Source organism: Lepus europaeus, chromosome 21, assembly GCF_033115175.1.
Source record: "Lepus europaeus isolate LE1 chromosome 21, mLepTim1.pri, whole genome shotgun sequence".
Lineage (NCBI taxonomy): Eukaryota > Metazoa > Chordata > Mammalia > Lagomorpha > Leporidae > Lepus > Lepus europaeus.
Genome location: NC_084847.1, coordinates 19,607,468 through 19,629,670, shown reverse-complemented (window position 1 = coordinate 19,629,670; position 22,203 = coordinate 19,607,468). Strand labels below are relative to the sequence as shown.

At 40.8% G+C, this 22,203-nt stretch overlaps 1 protein-coding gene across 5 annotated transcripts in view; it reads right to left on the bottom strand.

Moving 5' to 3' along the window:
- The window catches only part of TNRC6A (trinucleotide repeat containing adaptor 6A), a 104,076-nt gene that overhangs the window by 37,600 nt on the left and 44,273 nt on the right, over nucleotides 1-22,203 (bottom strand). For 3 of the 5 annotated variants that reach the window (XM_062179823.1, XM_062179821.1, XM_062179822.1), the window contains one exon: nucleotides 9,506-9,943. The exons of 1 other annotated variant lie outside the window; for it this stretch is intronic. In XM_062179823.1, the coding sequence (XP_062035807.1) occupies nucleotides 9,506-9,943 (438 nt within the window). Of the gene's footprint in view, nucleotides 1-5,014; nucleotides 5,080-9,505; nucleotides 9,944-22,203 lie in introns of those variants that run through there. One more of the 5 variants, XM_062179825.1, reaches the window with a different exon arrangement.

Genomic DNA, 22,203 nt, shown 5'->3' with positions numbered 1-22,203 from the left:
AAGACTCCGTGTAGTAGCTGCTGTAAGACGAAAGCTACAAACAGGGACCAAAACTGTACTTCGTAACCCTGCTGGTTCATTAACCCCTCCACCTTAAGTAAAGCATAGTGCTGGATGCTGGCTACAAATGCGTGCTCCCTAAGAGGCAGTCTGATTCGGTGATAAAAGCACAGACCCTGGAGCTGGACTGCTTCCCCTGCAAACACTCTATCACTTACTAGCTCTGGGACCACAGGCAAGATCCTCCTTGTGCCTCAGTTTCCTCATCTGTAAGTGGGAACAAAAACACCAATTCCATACAACTGGTGTGAGGATTGAACGATCAATTAATTTTTTTTTTTTTTGGACAGGCAGAGTGGACAGTAGAGGGGGACAGAGAGAAAGGTCTTCCTTTTTGCCGTTGGTTCACCCTCCAATGGCTGCCGCGGTAGGCGCGCTGCAGCCGGCACACCGCGCTGTTCCGATGGCAGGAGCCAGGTGCTTCTCCTGGTCTCCCATGGGGTGCAGGGCCCAAGGACTTGGGCCATCCTCCACTGTACTCCCTGGCCACAGCAGAGAGCTGGCCTGGAAGAGGGGCAACCGGGACAGGATCGGTGCCCCGATCAGGCCTAGAACCCGGTGTGCCGGCGCCGCAAGGCGGAGGATTAGCCTGTTAAGCCATGGTGCCGGCCTCAACGATCAATTAATAAAAGTGCTTTGAACCTTATCTGATCCAGAATAGGAGCTTAATAAATGAGGGCGGTTATCACCGGTTATCATTAATTAATGCATGTCAACAGTTATCATCATTTTCTAGTCTTATCTCCAAAGAATATGTTTCTTACTCTACCATGAAGAACTTGAGAAATCATGTAAGAACTTGTTTACTTAAAATCTGCACTTAGATGTCTCAAACACAACGTTAATTACCAGATGGACACACAAACAGAAAGCTCCTCTAGAAGGGGGGAATCCGTTTTGTAGTAGTTTTCCTTACCTCAGTAAGTTTCCTAAAATCCAACATTATCCTGTGCACAACACACTAAAACAACAAAGTCCCAAACTGGTACACTTTCTACAAATCATAAACAGCACAGCCATCATCGTACCCTCCTGGACCACGGACAAGTGCTCCTGCTGCTGTTACCTGCTTGTGTGTGAGTGCTGCCAACTGCATAAGGCAGCAGCCGGAAGGTAAGATCGGCTGGGGCTGGAGTTGTGGTGTCCCTGGTGGTGCTGCTTCATGTCCTAGCTGCTTGACTTCTGATCCAGCTCGCTGCTAATGGAATGGGAAAGAAGCAGAAGATGGCCCAAGCATTTGGGTCCCTGCCACCCACGTGGGAGACCTGAATGATGCTCCTGGCTCCTTGCTCCAGCCTGGCCCAGAACTGGCCATCATGGCCACCTGGGGAGTAAACCAGCAGACAGACTTTTCCCTCTCTCTCTCCAACTCTTTGAAAAATAAATAAATCTTAAAAAAAAGTAAAGATTTAGTGTCTGAAACAAAACTACCCAGGTTGAAAATAAAAGAATGTACTGAGAATTTAGAAATGAAACATAAGAAGCATTTCCATAATGATAGACAAAAGACAGGAACATGTATCTTCAACAGTATCATTCCATCCGTGCTAGAAATATTAACCAATGAAATATGATGCAAAAACAAGACAGAAAGGATCAACATGTAAAAAACAGTAATTTCTCTATATACTAAGAAGAATCAGTGAAAAAATGTGTTAAGATTCTAACCACTGGTTGCCATAAAATAACTTGGAACAGAGCTAAGAAAATGTGAGTCTTCTAACATTATACTTCATGGCAGGCCATAGAAGACAATTACAGAAACTTGTTCCTTCACAGGAAGATGTAATAATGAAACCTCTAAGCTTAAGAAATTATTGATAAATATAATATTAAAAGTCACTTTAAAATCATATTAAAAAAGTTAATCCTCACAAAAATTTAAGAGTTTATGAGAAAGAATCTGCATTGTCACCCAATAGTTAAACAGCAATGTATCACCAGAGTAGAGAAGCAACTCAAGTGACCAGAGAAAGTAACCCCCAAACAGATCCAGATATAAAGTAAAAAGATAAAGTATTAATTCAAAGTTTAGCAAAGAAAAATACTTGGTATTTGAAAAATACTTTTATAATAAGATATCAAAAATAACACTAGACAATTAAAAGATTAAAGGTAACAGGTGAAACCATAAAAGAAATGACAGACTTGAATATTTTATTTTAAAGTTCTATTTTTTTATTTATAAGGCAGAGTTAGAGAGAGAGAAGGAGAGATGGAGAGACAGAGAGCGAGAGAGCAAGCGAACGCTTTCATCTGCTGGCTCACTCCTCAAATGGCCACAATGACCAGGGCTAGGCCAGGCCAAAGCCAGGAGGCAGCTTCTTCCAGGTCTCCCAAGTGAGTGACAGGAGCCCAGGGATCTGGGCCATCTCCCGCCGCTTTCTCAGCCTGCGTTAGCAGGGAGCTGGATCGGAAGGACAGCAGCCAGGACTCGAATCAGTGCCCATAGGGGATGCCTGGTGCTGCAGGCTGGGGCTTAATCTGCTACACCACAGCAACACACGCCTCTCCCCCAGATTTAAGCTTTTTGATGTAAGAATTCACAAAAAGCAAACAAAAAAATAAATAAAAACAAGAATGCATTGTGCAAGCTTTATCATCTTTAATGTTAGTGAATAATCCTCTCAGATTCTTCTTGTCATGACCTGGCTTGAAGGTAGTAGGGTGTTTGTCTTTTGCTATATCTTTCTGTGTATTTTGGGGGGCGGGGAGGGAGAGATTTAATCAGTAATTACTAACTAAAATGTCATTTTAGAGTTGAAACCTACTTGATACTTTCAAAATAAAGCCTATTTTGAAAACTGGGTCACCAAGGTGAGTCACAAGGTATCCTTGGTTGTAAAAATGATTACAGTTTAGAAAGAAAAATTAAAGGGGTGGGGATATTATTCTCACTAAAGCAGTAAAAACAGGACTTCTCAGAAACCACAATTGCAATGTTTCAGAGTCAAAGCCAACTTTATAGGAAGAAGGCGGCAAATAATGTATTTCCCTTAAGGACAAGGAAGCCCAAACTCTACTTCTGAATGGAAGAATGCACATTAAGTAGAGAAGTCCCACAAAGTTTCCCAGGCGACAGTGAGGAACATTAAGGTTGTATATCCCTGTGCTGGTGACAGCAGAGGGGGCAGCTGAGTTTCAGAGGAGTAAAATACCAATTTTATAAACTGCAATACTGTAGACAAACTAAGACTTGGAAGGCTGCACATTTCTTCAGAAACATTTGAAATTCAAAATGTCATCAGTATCCTACACTTAAACAACATGATCATGCAGAAGGGGCAGCAGCCACAGAGCCACAGCTCAGCAGAATATGGCAGTCCACTGCAGGAAGTCTACACAAAGACACGGAGGAGCCTCTGCAGAGGAGCACAAAGACTTGTGACACATCAAGTCACTCATGAGATACGGCATTAATTTATTCAGTAAAATGTACGAGAATTCATTTATTTTCAGGTGGTTCTACTAAGACTATGAGAGAACCTTAAATACACCCACATGGGTGTCAGGAGTCCAAGCACTCAAGCCACATTAGTAGGAAGCTGGACTGCAAGTGGAGCAAGTGGGACTTGAACTAGCACTCGGGTATGGGATGCTGGCATTGCAGGCACAGGTGGCTGCTTAACCTACTGTGCCACAATGCTGGCCCCTAAACTTATCTTTTAATTCAATTTTCCACATGCTTTTTGAAGTATACTTATATGAAAATGAATGGGTGGGGCAATCTTCCAATAAAACTGGACTAAAATAGGCTGAAAGCCAATCTATGATTTACCACAACCAAATGCAATGAAAGACCATGACTGGCTTCTGATTTCTGAGATGAGGTGAGCATGGTGAAGATACAAGCTACAGAATAAACTCTTAGAGATGTTGCTCTAGACCAGAGAGGGAACATGTCAACCACAGCAACTGGCGGCCACAATGAGGGGAGACAGGACAACGGAGAGATATTCTGGAGCTGAAACAAGAAAGGTAAGTTAACCAGTGGCCTGTGAGACGTAAGGAGAGGGAAGAGTTACACATGGTTCCAAGGATTCCAGACAGGTGACTAGCTGAGTGAGGGTACCAGCTTTTGAGCAAAGGAATTGAGAGGAAGCAAGTGGTGTGGGGGCAAGACAATGAAAAGCAAGTTGCGACTGAAGAGCCCAGCATCAGCTGAAGACATAAACCTAAGACTTGGGGAGACTGAGGAAAGCCATGGGAGGGAATAAAACCTGAAAGCTGGTGGAAGAAAAGCTGTGCAAAACGCAAAAGTGGAGCAGGAAGGTCTGAGGGAGACAAGGTGAAGATGGTGACAGAGAGGCAAAGGGCTTCTAATAAAATAGTCAGCAGTAAAAAATGGAGATACTTTATCCAGATAAAAATATGAGACTTTACCACAACTGAAAAAAGTGCAATGTCTGGATTTGACGTTCAAAAATCAGTGACTTTATTAATAGTTATGAGTCAAGTGAGCAAGAGCCAGACTGTGGAGGATTGCTGTATTATGGAATGCACTTAAGATTATTCCTTCAAGAACGCTGAGACAAAGAAGAGGAGGGAAATTCCATAATAGCCTCAGAAGAATAGAGCATTTAAACTCATTCCTTTTCGAAGACACCAGAGATTTTAGTGTTTATAGAGTAACATACAAGTTGAAGACAAGAAGTATGCAACAAAATGAGTAGCAGACAGTATTTCAACAGTCAAAACATCTCCAGAATCCATCAATTTTGGTTAAAACATTTCTGATTCTAGGCCATTCATCATTACACTTCAAATGTCCTTTAGCTTTGTTGTTGTTTATTAAGGAAGCACTTCAAATATAGGAAAGGCTATAAAGAAAACTATTAAAAATACCCATAAGAAATACTTTATTGATAGAGAAAAAAAGCTTGTGCTTAGTCCTCTGATTCCATCTCCTTCATCGCCCAGTGGGTAACCCCATAGGTAACCTAGTGGTACTCACTCATGTACATCTTTATATGTCGCTGTATTTGAATTCATCCCTAAGCAATACTGGTGTTTCTCATGCTTTATATTTTATAGAAATGGTATCAGACTGTGAACAAAAAAAAAACAAGTTTGGAAAAACCTGTGAACAGTTAGAAGATACTATTGAACAGTTAATATTCTTTTGCTTAGAGGTGATGATATTATGGTTGTACAGGGGACTACACTTTAAAAACAAAAACACTTGCAGAATTATTAAAGGTGAAGTGTCATGATACTTGCAAACTTTTGGTTCAACATTGAACATATGTGAATTATGTGTGAAATCAAGATGGGACTACGTTAACTACTAGATTTGAGTGGAGAGTATATAAGTGTTTTAAACTTTTCTTTATGATTCAAGCCAGCTGGGCAATAAAAAGTGGAATAGAACACAGGCCCGAAAGAACACTACGTGCTGTTACCAGCACTGTTCATTGTTATGAATCCCCCCAAATCCTTCATCACATGCCGAATGGGCCCCTCAAATTCCAGGGTTATTTGAGTAGCAACAGGATCTCATCCCTTTGGGCTCTAAGAAGTCAAGAGTAAAAAGGAGGTTGTAAATCTCAGTTGCTGGAGGCACAGCTATAAGCTAGCAGGCCAGAAAACAGCCTGTACAGTTGTCTGGTTTGATCAACTCAGGGTTCTAAAACAAACAGGAAAACGAGATGTAAAGGTGCCTAAGGAAGGGTACAAAATCACGTATTTACTACGGTCTCCATCATTCATCATGCTTCCCTGCTACCTCTTCAGGCATTTATTTGTGGCTTCTGATTAAAACTCCTAATCTCATCTAAGTACCATTCCTACTCTGATTGCACTAAGTCAGAAAGGTATTCTTTCTAAAGACCTATTTATTTATTTAATTTGACAAGCAGAGTTAGACACAGAGAGAGGGAAAGACAGAAAGCGACCTTCCATCCGCTGGTTCACTACTCAAACGGCCTCAATTGACTGGAGCTGGGCCATGCTGAAGCCAGGAGCCTGGAACTCACATGGGTGCAGGGGCCCATGTACTTGGGCCGTCGTCCTCTGCTCTCTTAGGCACTAAAGTGGAGCAGCCAGGACTTGAACTGGGACTCAATTGAGATGCTAGGGTCACAGGTGGCAGGTCAACCTGCTGTACCACAGCGCCTGGTCAGAAATGAAGACAAGGGAAGAGAATCCAGCATTTCTCCTTTTTACCAGGAAAACGTTGAATTTTTACGTAATCATATTCTTTAATTTAAATGCTAAGTCCACTCTATTAACTATTTGTGTTCCAGAAAGCCAAATACAGGGGCAGGCAATGTGGCACAGTGGGTTAAGCAAAAAGCCACCAGTTTGGGAAAACTTCATGCCAGTATTGGAGTCCTGATATGCAGTTCTGCCTCTGCTTTTGAGCCAGCTTCCTGTTAATGTGCCTGGGAAATACAGATTATGGTCTAAGTACTGGGGTTTCTGTTACCCAGATGGGAGAGTTGCATGGAAATTTTGGCTACTGGCTTCCACCTGGCCCAGGCCTAGCTACTGCAGGCATTAGGTAAGTGAATAAGCAGATGGAAAATCTTTGCATTGCTTTGCCCTTCATATAAATAAAAATAAACTTTAAAAAAAAAAAAGTCATTGAGGGCAGATTTGGCCCAGCATTTGAGACTCCTTTGTCCCATATTAAAGGCCTGGATTCAATACATGGTTCAGCTCCTAACTCCAGCATCCTGTCAACGTGGGCTCTGGGAGACAGCTGGTGAGACCTGGTCTGAGTTCTCAGCTCTGGCTGTGGCCTAGCTCTGACTGGCTATTGAGGGCATTTGAGAAGTAAACCAGGGAACCAAGGCTCTCTGTCTCCGTTTGCCTCTCAAATTAAAAAAACAAAAACCAATAGACAAAAATAAAATGGCTAAGATTTATGTTCCCATAATTCAGAACCACAGTTCGCAACATAAATTTTTTGTTTCTGAACTTGCTTATGCTTGTTATATGACCTATTATTCTATCCTCCATTGACCACTAAGCTGCTTCCTAACTATAAAATGAAGATGATACTATCTTATCTGTAAAACAAGAGTTGAATGAGTTAATACAGCATGTAGCCATAGTAAGTACTCCATAAGGGACAGTCACTGTATCTTCACCACTACTCCCTGTAACTCATCAGCGGCTGACAGACCTAATTCCTCTAAGAAGCCCTCTCTGAGAGGTTGGCACTGTGGCATTGTGGGTAAAGCTGTCGCCTGCAGTGCCAGCATCCCATATGGATGCCAGTTCGAGTCCCAGCTGTTTCTCTTCCAATCCAGCTCTCTATTATGGCCTGGAAAAGCAGTGGAAGATAGTCCAGGTCCTTGGGCCCCTGCACTGGCATGGGAGACTTGGAAGAAGCTCCTTAAGTTTCTATTACCATTTCTAGTAGCATCTACAAAGATATTTTAACATAAACATGTGCAATATGCTGGTAAGTGAGGATTCAGAAACATGTTTTAAAAGATAAAAGTACAAGTCTGGTTCTTCTCCAGAGTGCTTTGCTGACATCATCCGCATTCTCTAGTTGTTTGGGGATTTCATTACAAATCTCAGGTTGCTGCGGCCTCCTACTTCCACTTTAACCTCCAATATTAGAAACTGCAAGGATTTTGTTGCTCGGCCTTTTCTGAAGTCTTCTTGCTAGGCCTACTCTTCAGGCCTTCTTTTCATCCTAATGCACACCTGCCTGTTTGTTTGTTTTACTAAAATACCCATTTTTGGAATCAAGACTCTTACATTCCTGTTGTTTCCACTTCAAAAACAGCTTTGTTCTTTCATCTCCCAAACTAAAAATGAATATTTAACATATTTTCTGTTAAAAAAAAAAACAAAACATATTTTCTAAATATAGTGTCTCATCCGTGCTGTCTGTTTTCTTAATTATCATACCACCTTGCTTATTAGCTCACAGAAGATAATCAAACATTTGCTGGATAAATAATCTCCCCTAAGGTTTTCATCACATTTTTTTAAGCTGATGACCAACACATCTGCTTCTACATGACCTACCCAGAGAAACTTCAAATTACCAACTGCCTATCACTTGGTATTCAATATAATATGCCTAAATCACACTCTTCTTGAAAAGGGGAGAAGTTCCGTAGAAGTTAAAGGGAAGCTAAGTATTTCATCACTTAAGTACTAAGACACTGAGCTGATGGCTTTAACATGTCTTACGACTCAGTCCTCCTCAAAGCAACCTTAGTGCTGGGTACTACTGTCCACATTGTACAAATTAGGGGAGATCAGATGAGTTCAGCTATCTGGCCAAGGTCACACAGGTAATAAGGGGCGAGGGGAATAGGGAGTAAGTATTAACTCAGGATGGCAACTTAAATTTGTATCCTTTCCTATAATATCGTGATTTCTAAGTACCTATACTAGAAAACTCACATCATGTCCTCTTCCTCCTTACCTATCACATCCAGTATGTTGCCAAAGCACAGCATGGTGGTTATGAGCATAGCTTTGGAGTCAGACAGATCTTGCTGTGAGTCCAGGATCTGCTACTTATTAGCTGTGAAACACCATAATATATTATAATGCACAGAGTAGTTCTTGGTACATATAAGAGAGCACAGAGGTAGAAAGGGAGTAATTCCACCTGAGACAATTAGGAAAGGCTGCTCCAATGAGAGTCAGACACACAGAGAATTAAATAACCTGCCCAAGGTCACATACACTGGGATAGAGCGGAGCTGCGACCTGAAAACCAGACCCACGTGGCTCTAGACTTCCTTCTTTATCAGTATGCCATACTGCCTCTCTAAGTGATTTCAGGTCCGGGAACCTTGATTTGCCTCCATTTTAGCACCTCATTCCCTATTGGGCTTCTGGTAGAGCTTTAAAATAGTCGAATAAATGGATGGATGGATGGACCAACTAAACTATCAGACAATCAGATGTTGAAACAAATTGGGCTTTGAGGAAACTTGTAATCCCATATTAAATTTATTTCTGTCAGTCACTACTGAGCCAAGAAAAGCCATTCTGAGAAAAATACCCACATGTATTTGCTCTGTTCATGAATGGCAGTCTTTTTATGGCCTGTGGTAATGAGTGATCTTGGGCAAGTTATTTCATGTCTTGGAGCCTCAGATTCCTTTATTCAAAAATGAAAATAAGAACAACTACGTCTTATGGGATTGCTGAGGACCAAATGCAATAATACGTATACATGCTTATATGACTTGTGGGGAGAAGTGCTCAATTTTAGCTATAAGCTCCTTACAAAAATGGGCAGCACCTAAAGGGAGAGTAAATCAACAAAATCATCATTTGGAAAGTAGGACGGGCAGGTAACCTACAGGAAACATTTTGAGAATCCCCATTCACAATTTCCTGTATAGAATTCTGGTATTAAAGCCCAGACCCTGATAAACACAAACATATCACCACAAAGCTAGGCGTTCATCAACTCGCTACACTGCCAACGACGAGTCTTGGAAGAAACGCCTTCTCTCACCTGACTGGTTTTTGCTGCTCTGCACCTCTCCGTTATTCTGTGGCTGCTGGTGTGTCAGAGCACTGCTTTCTGACTGGCTGCTTAACACCTTAACAGCAGATCCCAGGTTTGCTGCTATCACTGGAAAATGCTGACCCCTCTTTAGAAGCTGTTTATGTTCCTGGTGGCGAAATCGTGGAGGTACTTCACGCGGATACCGAGGCAAGGCCTGTGGTGGCGGCTGTGGCTGCTGCTGTGGCGGCTGTGGCTGCGGCTGCGGCTGGAGCTGCTGGAGCTGCTGCGGCTGCGGCTGCGGCTGCTGCTGTTGCTGCTGCTGCTGCTGCTGACTGTTGGCTGTAGCTCGCTTGGCATTATTATTAGTGCTGGTTGCTGTGGAAGTGCCGTTATTAGAGTTGGCAGGCTGAGGCTGGCTTACACTGGGCTTTATCTGTTCTGGCACTAATCCCAACAAAAGAAAAGGGGTGGAAAAGATTAGCCAGTGAAGTATCCTCCAGAGTAAGCCATCTAAATTCAAAGGCACTACGAAAAACAATCCTAAAGGAACGGAAGCGTCAAGTGTTCAGGGACAGCCTCATCCACAACTCAAGTCTTCTTGGGACACATCACTGATGGGGCTCAAATTCTTCTGCTAACTACCTATCCAACTCACACTCACCATCTCTTCTCCCATACTGCTCTCTGATCTGAGAACAGGCATTCATGACATAGCCAACGACCCCACGACTAAAAGAACAAACGTGGCACTTCACTTTTGGTAGCCTTTCCCTAGTCACTACTCATATTCGTATTCGGCCTTGTCCCTAATTTTTCATCTTGGGAACATAACTCAAGAACAAGGACAGAAAACCTGCTGGCTTCATTGTTAGCATGTAAAGTCTGAATAAAATAAGACAAATTCAGAATATGTAAATAAACACAAAGACAACAGAATTGAAGCCCTATGAGAATAATCAAAATTGGAGGCATAACTTAGATACACTGTCTTAAAAATCAGAAACTGTTAATAGCGACACCTATTTTAGGCACCTATAAGAAATGAAGTAAACTTGATGGAAATGTCTTAAACCAGTGAAAATACACCAACCTCTAAAACTCGAGAGACAGCACAGTTTGCAAGTTTTTGGTGCGTCTTTGCACAAGTTGAATAAATTTCACTGAGCCTATTATCACCTCTGGAAAATGGGAATGATGCCTATGCCATGCAGAAGAGCCTAAGGTCAAAGGTTTTAATGATTACAAAGTACAGAACACTAGCTATATAAATAGTGCCTATTCTTTAGAGACTAGCACACTACCACTTTAAAAAAATAAAGTGGGTTTTTTTTTTTTTTTAATTTGACAAGCAGAGTGCAGGGATGGGGATGAAATGGGGTGAGGTGAGGATTTTCTACCAGCTGGTTCACTCCCCAAATGACCACAATGGTTAGGGCTGAGCCAGGCTGAAGCCAGGAACCTGGAACTCCATCCACGTCTCCCACATGAGCAGCAAGGGCCCAAGCACTTGGGCATCCTCTGCTGCCTACCCAGGCGTGTTAGCAGGAAGCAGCCAGGACTTGGACCAGTGTCAATATGGGATGCTGGAGCAGCACTACAGTGTGGCCCCAAAATACCTCCTTACACTTGCGTAGCAGCTTAATGTTCCTATGAGATTTTGTTACATCTTCATAGACACCAGTGACAGGTAAGTGAAGTAAACAACCTCCACGTTACTGCTGAGGACACAGAGAGAAAACCCTCTGTTCAGCAGTTAGAGCTTTAGTTCTGGAATTAAAATAGCCCCATCCCTCCCACTGGAGTTATCTCTGGGTCTACCTCTCTATGAAGCAGGGGCGATCTCTGTCAAGTGAGCAGTGTATGGGAACCACTTACAGAGTCTATTATTGTGGCTGAAATAAAAGAAATATTTACAAAATGCCTACAGTGACTATGACCCTTTGAGTAAAGCCTTGGTCACCTGGCTTTGTCAGAACAGTCACTCTACTTCCTTTCAGTCTCAGCTCTAGAGCCTCAATTCATTCACCACCATTTGGCTTCTCTAAACATCTGGTGGATTTAGCTCATGTCACTCATACTAATACTTTTTAATATGTGTTTCTGGCCTGTTATTTCCCTAGTATGACTTAATTTCTAATGTAAAACAAGCCATTCAGGAGGAATCACAGTAAAAAAAAAAAAAAAATAACAAGCATTCTATCGTGTGGAATCCAGACAAGTCTCGTATTAATAATTTGGGCCAAGTGTTTTCTATAGCTGTGTATGAAAATTTCCTTTCATAGACAATTTAATGCTTCTAATATGTAGCAATAATGTACATTCCTTTGTATGCATCACACAAAAATAAGCAAATATTAGTTATTAAAGACACTTATTTCATGAGGAAAATAAGGCAATGAAATATTCTAAAGTTCTTCCAAAACCAAAAGTTTCCCATGACCACGAAATCACAGGGAACATAAAAGCTCAAACTCAGTTTTATATGCTTAGTACTAGACTCAGCAATGCATTTGGCAACTGAAATGTGAGCCACGTGGTACCATTAGTGCTGTGCTCACATAGTGCTTGTCAACATGCCTTAACCCACACACACACTGTGGTAACAATTTTATACCTAAACAAAGTGTTACATGTGAGAAAACAAGAAAATGCATTTCATATATTCAAAACTTAGTAGAAGATAACCTGCATCTAAACACTGAATAGCCTACAAAAAAACATGTATAAGAACCTTAACACTACATCACAAGTGACCAGGGTTCACAGCAGTATCTACATCTGTGACCCAGCAACCCACCTCAAGTTCAAAGAACTACTGTACTACACCTCCACAAAGTACCATGCGGAAAACAAGAACAAGACATGCATTTGTTTCTGGGGCCAGGAAAAATTCACAGAAATCAGCTAACACTTTAGACAATTTAATTATCTATAAATTATAAAATTAAACTAAATAAGTAAGTATAATCTCAGAAATAAATTGTGATATGGTAATAATGAATAAAAAAGCAGCTAACAGTGGGTACCAGGTGGGGGATAAAGGGTTACTGAATAACAGATATAAATACTGAAATATTTTGGCAACTCTCTATGTGCAGCTAAAAATCTAAACTAATTTTATCAGTAAGCTCTCAAACCACCAAAAAGGTGGTGGTGGAGGAGAACATTAAAAACTCTATCCGTTCACTAGATACAGAAAATGAGAATAAAAGTTTCAAAATTGTGGTTAATATAACATTCAAAAGAAAATGCCAAGAGTAAACCTTAAATATCTGTACTCTCAACAAATAAGAATGGGCTAAATGCACATGTTAAAAGACACAGCCTATTAAGCTAGGTTAAGAAAAGAAAAACTGAAGGAATATACTTTTTAAAAGGCATTTCTGAAACAAAAATATAGGAAATCTGAAAAATAAAAAATATATACTACCAAGAAATGCTAAGAAAATTAAAATAAAAGCAACCTTAATATCAGACAAAAGAAAACTCAAGGAGAAAAACATCAAAAAGATTAAGAGATTAAGAGATATATTAATAAGAGAAGTAAAAAGATATAAACAGTTAAGAACTTTTATATAACGACAACACAGTATCAAAATATGTAAACCAAACGGAAACAGAGAAGAAACTGGAAAAGAAAACCCTACCAAACCAAATCGATATACTCTGAAAACAGGTAATACCTTTCTGAAGAGTACCCAGTCATGGAAGAAAGTCTACTCAAGAAAACACACCCCTACTCCATGCAGTACTGAAAAAAACATCAATAAAGGGCAAAGAATATAATAACACAGATGTTTCAGGATGACAATACAAATTTCACACACAAAAACGTCACTACAACAAAACTAGCAAATAAAACTGTCTAATAAATTTCAAATGGAAGATGAAATAAACATACAAACTTCAGGGTTTTCAAAACATAGTAAAACCACTACAACTAAAAAATTTTGAGATACTGCTAAACCAGCACTCATGGAAAAATTTATAGTCTTAATTATTTCCAACAATTGAGAAAAGTTATAAATAATCTAACTAAAGAACGTAAAAATCAACTAAAGGAAAGAGAAAGAATGACTTATTCAGTGATAAATGACTTTACAAGTAAATCAATAAATCTAAGACATGTAGCTATGAAAAAAGTGACTAGCTAATCTTTGTTAAATGAAAATAAAAAAAAAACAAAAAATAATTTTCTAAAATTAAGATATTTATTTACACTTAATTATAAATAGTTTGAAAATCTAGAGGAAATGATTCAACACTGATGAAGAGAAAAGAGATTTAAATAGTTTAAGTAGTTAACATAGAAGAAATGGGGAAATTTATTCACAGACTCATCAGGACCACATATTTTTACTTATCAATGCTATCTTACTTTTTTGTTTTTGCTATAATACTTTATTTTTAAAGGTTTATTTATTTATTTGAGAGGCAGAGTTAGAGAGACAGAGGCAGAGGTAGAGAGAGAGGTCTTCCATCTGCTGGTTCACTCCCCAAATGGCTGTAATGGCCGGGCTGGGCCAATCCAAAGCCAGGAGCCTAGAACTTCTGGGTCTCCCACACGGGTGAAGGGGCCCAAGCACTTGGGCCCTCTTCTATCACTTTCCCAGGCCACAGCAGAGAGCTGGATCAGAAGTGGAGCAGCAGGGTCTTGAACCAGTGCCCATATGGATGCCAGCACTTTACCCGCTACACCACAGTGCCAGCCACTTTACTATAATACTTTTAAGAAAGATACCTCTAAATCTAGTGACATTTAGGTAGCTGCAGAAGATAGTAGAAGATGAAACACCAACATAAAATTGTTATGAATAAGTGAGATAAAATTTTACTGATTCCAAATAATCAAAAATAAGAGGTATAAATGGTACTGCAAATAAAAAGGAAGACATTAACTTCAAATGTAGATTCTGGAAAGCAAATATTATACACAACTTACACCAATAAAACAGAAAAATCAGCTGAACTGAATAATGTTCTGTCATGGGATAGCAAATTCTTCACATAAAGGGCAAGACAGTAAACATTTTCGACTTTGCAAACGACACAGCCTCTGCCACAACTTCTTAACTCTGCTACTGGAGTATAAGAGCAGTCACACATAATAGGTAAGTGAATGGATGTGACTGTGTTCCATCAATGTTTCATATGCAAAAACAGACAGTGAGCCAGATTTGGCCTGCTGGCTGCGATTTTGAAAATAAAATTTACCAAAACAAGCTCATGGAAGAGAAGGGCTGGTAATATCAACAACAAAAGAAACTGAAAAGTTTCTCCAAGATTTATCCTTCAAAAAGCACCAGGTCCAGGTGACTTTATATCAAGAAAGCCTGTGTTTATCAAGAAATGTAATAGTAATCTTACATAAACTGCTCCAGGACAAATAAGTACAGGTTCCAAAGACTTTACAGATTCAAATCTCAGCTCTGCCACTTACCAGGCTCTATGACTATAAGCAGGGTACCTGACCACACTATACCTCCATTTCCTTATCTGTAAACCAAGGGTAAGTTTATTGTGAAGCTTTAACAAGACAATAGATGACAAGAACTGGGAACAGTGCCTAGGTTGTACTCAATAAATGTTAATGATTAATATTAACATGTGGATAAGAAGGAATAAGGGGTGAGCCCAGGTATTTGACCTGGGAACCTCGATAGACTGTGGTACCATTTACCAAGATATGAAAAACAAGACAAAAATCATATTTGGGAAGTATGCAAGAATGAGTTTCATTTTAGGTTTTATTAGGTTTGTTGTAACCAAAGGGTAGCAATTAATTTGGTCTCAAGACTCCTTTATCGTCTTAAATGAGAACTCCAAATGGTTTTCCTATATAGGTTACATCTATTGATATTATCCTATAGAAATTTAATAAGAGAAATTTGAAGAATATGTATTAATTCACATAAAGCTTTCATATTTTAATATAAATGTATTTTTCCCCAAAGCAAAATGCATGGCAGTGTCACATGTTTTTGCAAGTCTTTTACTTTCTGGCTTAACGGAAATGCATGCTCACACAAGCACCTCTATGACACCCACACTATGTAGCCTCTGGACACTCCATGATATGCTCAAAACAAAGAGTGCTGAGGGTAACTGAACTCCTGCTACTATGAAAATAGTTCTCACTTTGTGCATCTAAAGAAACAATTTCAGGGAACCTTCCAGGGATCTTGTCCTCAGATCAACTATGACAGAAAGCCAAATGAATACACGGTTCTGGAGTTCAAAAAGTCTGGACTAAAAAATATGGATTTAGCACTCAACCTAGAGGTAAGAAAAGAAGTCATGAGGGTCATAGCAATGAGAAGAAATGACAGGATCAAAAGAGCTGGTTTAAATAGCAGAAGAAAAAGAAAAAAAAAGTCGTAAGAGCCAAAAAAGTAGGAGAAAACGTGTGTTCACTTCACTCAGTAGACTACCTAGTTACTTAGGCAAGACTATCACCCTCAGTTTCTCCCCATCCTCCTCCGTCTGTCTAGTCAGTCAACAAGCCTAATAGATGATCTCCTTGATAAAACCCAAAGTCACCTGTGTGTCCCCAGTGCCACTGCTATGATCTAGGTCATCATCACGTTACCCTGCAAAATCTCCTACTGGGTCTCCCTGGCTCAAGCCTCTATTTCCATTCCACCCACTTTCACCCCTCCCCACATTCTCTGCATCAAAAATCACTTTCAAAATTAACTTAAACTCCTTGGTATGACACCTGTATACCATTTCCCCAGATTCTTATCCTGCTAAATCCACATTCATTCCCTTCTCTTCCATGACACACCAAGTAGTCACTATTCCTTTTGCCTAAGATGCCTTGATATCCTCCATGCAAATCTTTCTGCCCAACTCGGAAACACTCAATCATGACCTAAGCCCACTCAGATTGTTAAACCTGGAAGCGGCTGAGAAACCAAGTTGCCCCTCTCGTTGTGATAAAACTCTCACAACTTTTACATGGCAGCGCATGTGCCCCCAGGCTCTGGTGTCTTACTTCTCTCTCACGTTATACAGGCATTCCAAGCACAAGGGACAGCAAGGCTGAAGACCTGCGGCTGAGTGAACAGGTTAAGAACTGGCAGTGTAGGAGAGGACCGAACCCACAGAGCAATGCACAACACCACTGAGTAGCAGCTGGCGCAGAACACCAGCATTCGTGAGATGAAGTAATCAAGAATTGGTAACTAGGACAGAACAATGACTAGGAAGACTAAGGACAGTAACGGTAACTACTTTATTCAGTTAGTGTAAAACATACATATACAGTAAGAAACTGCATATACATTTTTTGCCACTGTATAGAGGAGACTGGCAAAATCCAAATTCGGCCCATAAATAAATAAGCTGAATTTTTTTAAGAATGAAAAAAATGTTTATTCAAAGAACTGAAGGAAACATTTCCTTTTTTTTTTTTTGACAGGCAGAGTGGACAGAGAGAGAGCGACAGAGAGAAAGGTCTTCCTTTTCCGTTGGTTCACCCTCCAATGGCCGCCGCGGCTGGCGCGCTGCGGCCGGCACACCGCGCTGATCCGATGGCAGGAGCCAGGTGCTTATCCTGGTCTCCCATGGGGTGCAGGGCCCAAGCACTTGGGCCATCCTCCACTGCCCTCCCTGGCCACAGCAGAGAGCTGGCCTGGAAGAGGGGCAACCAGGACAGAATCCGGCGCCCCAACCAGGACTAGAACCTGGTGTGCCGGTGCCGCTAGGCGGAGGATTAGCCTGTTGAGCCACAGCCAGTCCAAATTTAGGCTTCCAATTTTGTGAAATAAAATGACTGAATAATACAACAGAATTATTGCCATTTTTCTACTTTTTTGGTATTACACATGTAAAAAGGTATTCTATAAAACTACAGAATAAATTCTATGAACTTGTAAAAACCCACAACCACGTCTGTTAAAATACCTTAAAGGTTTATTTATTTGAAAGGCGCAGAGAGAGAGAGAGAGAGAGAGGTCTCCCATTAGCTGGCTCACTGAACAAAAATGCATCTACCTGGAGCCAGGAGCTACAAAGCCAACCATCTGAGCCCTCACCACTGCCTCCTAGGGCCGCATTAGCAGGCAGCTGCATGAGCAACAGGGCTGGGATTCCCTCAGGCCCTCTAACACGGAGTGCTGGCATCCCAGGCTGTGCCAAATGCCTGCCTCACAACAAGGAATACGCACAGACAACGTAATGTCCAAAATTCTAAATACACCAAGTTCAAATTCTGTACAAACTCTTTAATATTTCTTTCAATATTTAAAATGTAATTTTAATATATGCATTTCAGAAAAATAATGAAGTTCATTTTTACTATCTACAAGTTTAATAGAAACAATTTAAAAATTAAGCTGCCATCAATTATCTGAATGTTACCAACCCCAAAATATCAATTTCAATGCCTTAATACCTCAAAAGTCTTGACAGTAACCCTATTCGTAAGTCAACAATTTAGTTTTGACAATAGGGTTCACACTGGCTACATAGTCAATCTTCTGAAAAACTGGCAGAAATGATAGGTTTAGTATATATAAAATATCATAACACTTTTAAAAAAACAAAGTGTTAAAGATTATCTCCAGAAAATAACCATATTAAAAGGAATGAAAAAATCAAAACAGATATTCATTTTAGTAAACATCTGTAGAATACACAGTGTTTTTTCTGTAGAATACACAGTGTTTTTTTTGTTTTTGTTTTTGTTTTTTTTTTTTTTGACAGGCAGAGTTAGACAGTGAGAAAGAGAGACAGACAGAAAGGTCTTCCTTCTGTTGGTTCACCCCCTAAACGGCCGCTGCGACCGGCGCACCACGCTGATCTGAAGCCAGGAGCCAGGTACCTCCTCCTGGTCTCCCATGCGGGTGCAGGGCCCACGCACTTGGGCCATCCTCCACTGCCTTCCCAGGCCATAGCAGAGAGCTGGCCTGGAAGAGGGGCAACCGGGATAGAATTTGGCGCCCTGACCAGGACTAGAACCTAGGGTGCCGGCACTGCAGGTGGAGGATTAGCCTATTGAGCCGCGGCACCAGCCTAAATGATAGTTTTAAAGGATCTAAATGAAAGATCTCCGCAAGTGAGATCCCAATGGAAAGAACAGGTCATCAAAGAAGGAGGTACCTTTCTCTGAAGAGAGGAGAGAACTTCCACTTTGACTATGACCTTGTCTAAATATGATAAGAGTCAGTGAACTCAAAAGGCTTCCATAGCTATGGCAACTCATGACAAGAGCCTAGGGTGATGCCACAAACAAGAGTGTCAATTTGTTAAGTCAACAACAGGAGTCACTGTGCACTTACTCCTCATGTAGGATTTCTGTCCTTAATGTGCTGTACATTGTGATTTAATGCTATTACTAGTACTCAAACAGTATTTTTCACTTTGTGTTTCTATGTGGGTGGAAACTGTTGAAATCTTTACTTAACATATTAAACTGATCTTCTGTATATAAAGAGAATTGAAAATGAATCTTGATGTGAATGGAAGGGGAGAGGGAGCGGGAAAGGGGAGGGTTGCGGGTGGGAGGGAAGTTATGGGGGGTGGGGGGAAGCCATTGTAATCCATAAGCTGTACTTTGGAAATTTATATTCATTAAATAAAAGTTTAAAAAAAAAAGTTTTAAAGGATCATCCCTACAAATAAGCATTCTTTAAAATCTTTATTACAGGCCATTATTTTAAGCTATGAAATAAAAACCTTAGAAGAAACGTTAACACACAACTAGCATATTTAAAATTTGTCTATCAGGCAATATCACTTACTCCTTTCTTCTCTATTGTTAATGTTTCTAATATGTGACAGTATTCTCTTTAACTCTGCTCCCTTGCGGGACGCTTAGCTTTCTGTTGAAACCTCCCCTATCTTGAATGACTAACACAAAAAGAACAGCTCCTTTATCTTGATAACTTCTCCAGCTCTACATCATTTAATAAGACACTTCCCTAAGCTTCTTCACTGAAGAAATTTAGAATGAAATCAACCTATAAACAAATTATGCTCTTCAGCAAAATGAGCAAGTTGGATCTGATATAAAGCACAGGATCATCATTCAGAGAGGGAAGACATCTACAATATTCACAACATGCTATCTGCAAAACTTCTGGTTAATCTATCCATTCAATCTTATGTAATATGTAAGATTTCAGAAAAGTGAGATAATTAAAGATCTACCTTCCAGGTACAGGCACATCCCTTAAAAGCAAAAGTTTATGGTGCCAGTGCTGTGGTATAGTAGGTTAAGTATCTGCCTGTGGTGCTGGCATCCCATATGGGTACCCCAAATTTGCTTAATTAGAATTGTTCAGAATCAACATATTCTTCAGCCTCACACTTACTAAGGAGAAACTGTATTTAAAAAAAACAAGTATCACATAGGGCTTTCAGGTCTAAGTAAGTTTGGGAAGTTTCTCTAAGACCCTATATCAACACCTAGAACTTTGGCTTCCATTTTAACTCAAAGGATAACACCTTTAAAAAGCTATCTAGGGGGGCTGGTGCTGTGGCCTACCAAGTAAAGCTGCCACCCGCAGTGCTGGCATCCCATATGGGCACCAGTTTGAGTCTTCGCTGCTCCACTTCCAATCCAGCTCTCTGTTATAGCCTGGGAAAGCAGTGGACGATGGCACAAGTCCTTGGGACTTGTACCTATATGGGAGTCCTGGAAGAAGCCGCAGGTTCCTTGCTTCAGATAGGCACAGCTCTGGCCGTCGTGGCCAACTGGGGAGTGAACCAATGGATGGAAGACCTCTCTCTCTTTCTCTCTCTCTCTCTCTCTGCCTCTCATTCTCTCTGTAACTCTGACTTCCAAACAAATAAATAAATCTTAAAAATGCTCCTGGCTTCAGATTGGTGCAGCTCCAGGCATTGTGGCCAACTGGGGCATGAACCAGAAGATGGAAGACTCTCTCCACCCTCCCTCTGCCCCTCTGTAACAACTCTGCCTTTCAAATAGATAGAGAAATCTTTTTTTTTTTTTTTTAAGCTATCTAGAAGTTAGTAGCAGGAACAATGATTTAAAGTAAAAGATTCTAAATACAAATCTCAGCTATGGCCTGGGAAAGCAGAAGATGGCCCAAGTGCTTGGGCCCCTGCACCCACATGGGAGACCTGGAAGAAGCTCCTGGCTTCAGCTTGGCCCAGCCCCAGCTCCAGCAGTTGCAACCATCTGGGGAGCGAATCAGCAGATGGAAGAGCTGTCTCTCCCTCTCTTTCAAATAAATAATATTTAAAAAATAAATAAACAAGAGGCTGAAACACTGTTAGGATACTGTAATACCACAGTGGTAGAAATCAAAATTGAAGCCGGCGCCGCAGCTCACTAGGCTAATCCTCCGCCTTGCGGCACCAGCACACCGGGTTCTAGTCCCAGTCGGGGCACCGATCCTGTCCCGGTTGCCCCTCTTCCAGGCCAGCTCTCTGCTGTGGCCAGGGAGTACAGTGGAGGATGGCCCAGGTCCTTGGGCCCTGCACCCCATGGGAGACCAGGAGAAGCACCTGGCTCCTGCCATCGGAACAGCACGGTGCGCCGGCCGCAGCGCGCCTACTGCGGCAGCCATTGGAGGGTGAACCAACGGCAAAAGGAAGACCTTTCTCTCTGTCTCTCTCTCTCTACTGTCCACTCTGCCTGTCAAAAAATTAAAAAAAAAAAATCAAAATTGATCACACATCAGTAGGGTGCCAGCTGGCAAGGTTATCTATTATCTCTTTAGCTTCACAATGATTCTATACATTTAAAATATCCCCATTTTACAGAAGAGGCAACTGAGACTCAGAAGAAAGATGCCCATGCTCTAACGTCTGGTAAACAGCACAGTTTAAATCTGAGCCTCTTCCCACCCCACCCCCGCAAACAAATGTTCCTTCTAGTAAACTTGCACATTATATTTCATCTTAATTACAAGAGCAAAAACAAACTCTAAACAAAGGGGAAAATGCTAATGTACTTGGGAGGGCAGTGGAAGATGGTCCAAGTCCTGGGGCCCTGCCACCCAAGTGGGAGACCCAGTGGAGTTTCTGGCTTCTGGCATTGGCCTATCTCTCCCTTTTCCTGTCATTCTGCCTTTCAAATAAATAAATCTTTTTAAAAAACAGAGGAATGGCTAATTATGGGTTAGCCACTTTCAAAGTTATTTATAGTCATTAAAACTGATTAAAACTAAAACATGAAGGTATGCTCTATGAATTTACATTAATGGAAAAATAAGACAAAATGCAACCATTCATTTCTACCGGAATAGCTGAAGTGGTATTTTAGCTTAGATTTTACCTTAGCACATCTCCAAGAGCTACAAATCAAGAATTCCTAAACAGCATACTTAGAAGTAAGATATGTTATACACTCAGCATCTACTACGTCTGGAACCTATAGCTTATATTCTATATAACTTTTCATTCCCACAACACTGAAGCAGGCTGCATTATCTCCTTCTCAGAGACTAAGTTTAGAGGTTAAGAAATTTGCCAAGGTCATGGAAATGAGAAGTAAAAAGGAAATATTCAAATTCAAGTCTATCTGATTCAGAAACCTGGACTTTTAGCCAGTATGCTGCATCTATGCTAAAGTTCCCAGATTACCTTCAGTAGATAATTCAATGCTTTTGGCTTCTGGCCAGATCTGCTGCCCAAAAGCCCTGCTACACCAAGTACATTTTCCTGAAGGCTTCCACACTCAGAGAAAGCTCTCGTTCAGTATGCATTCGAAGGGACAGAAATGGTGTTCT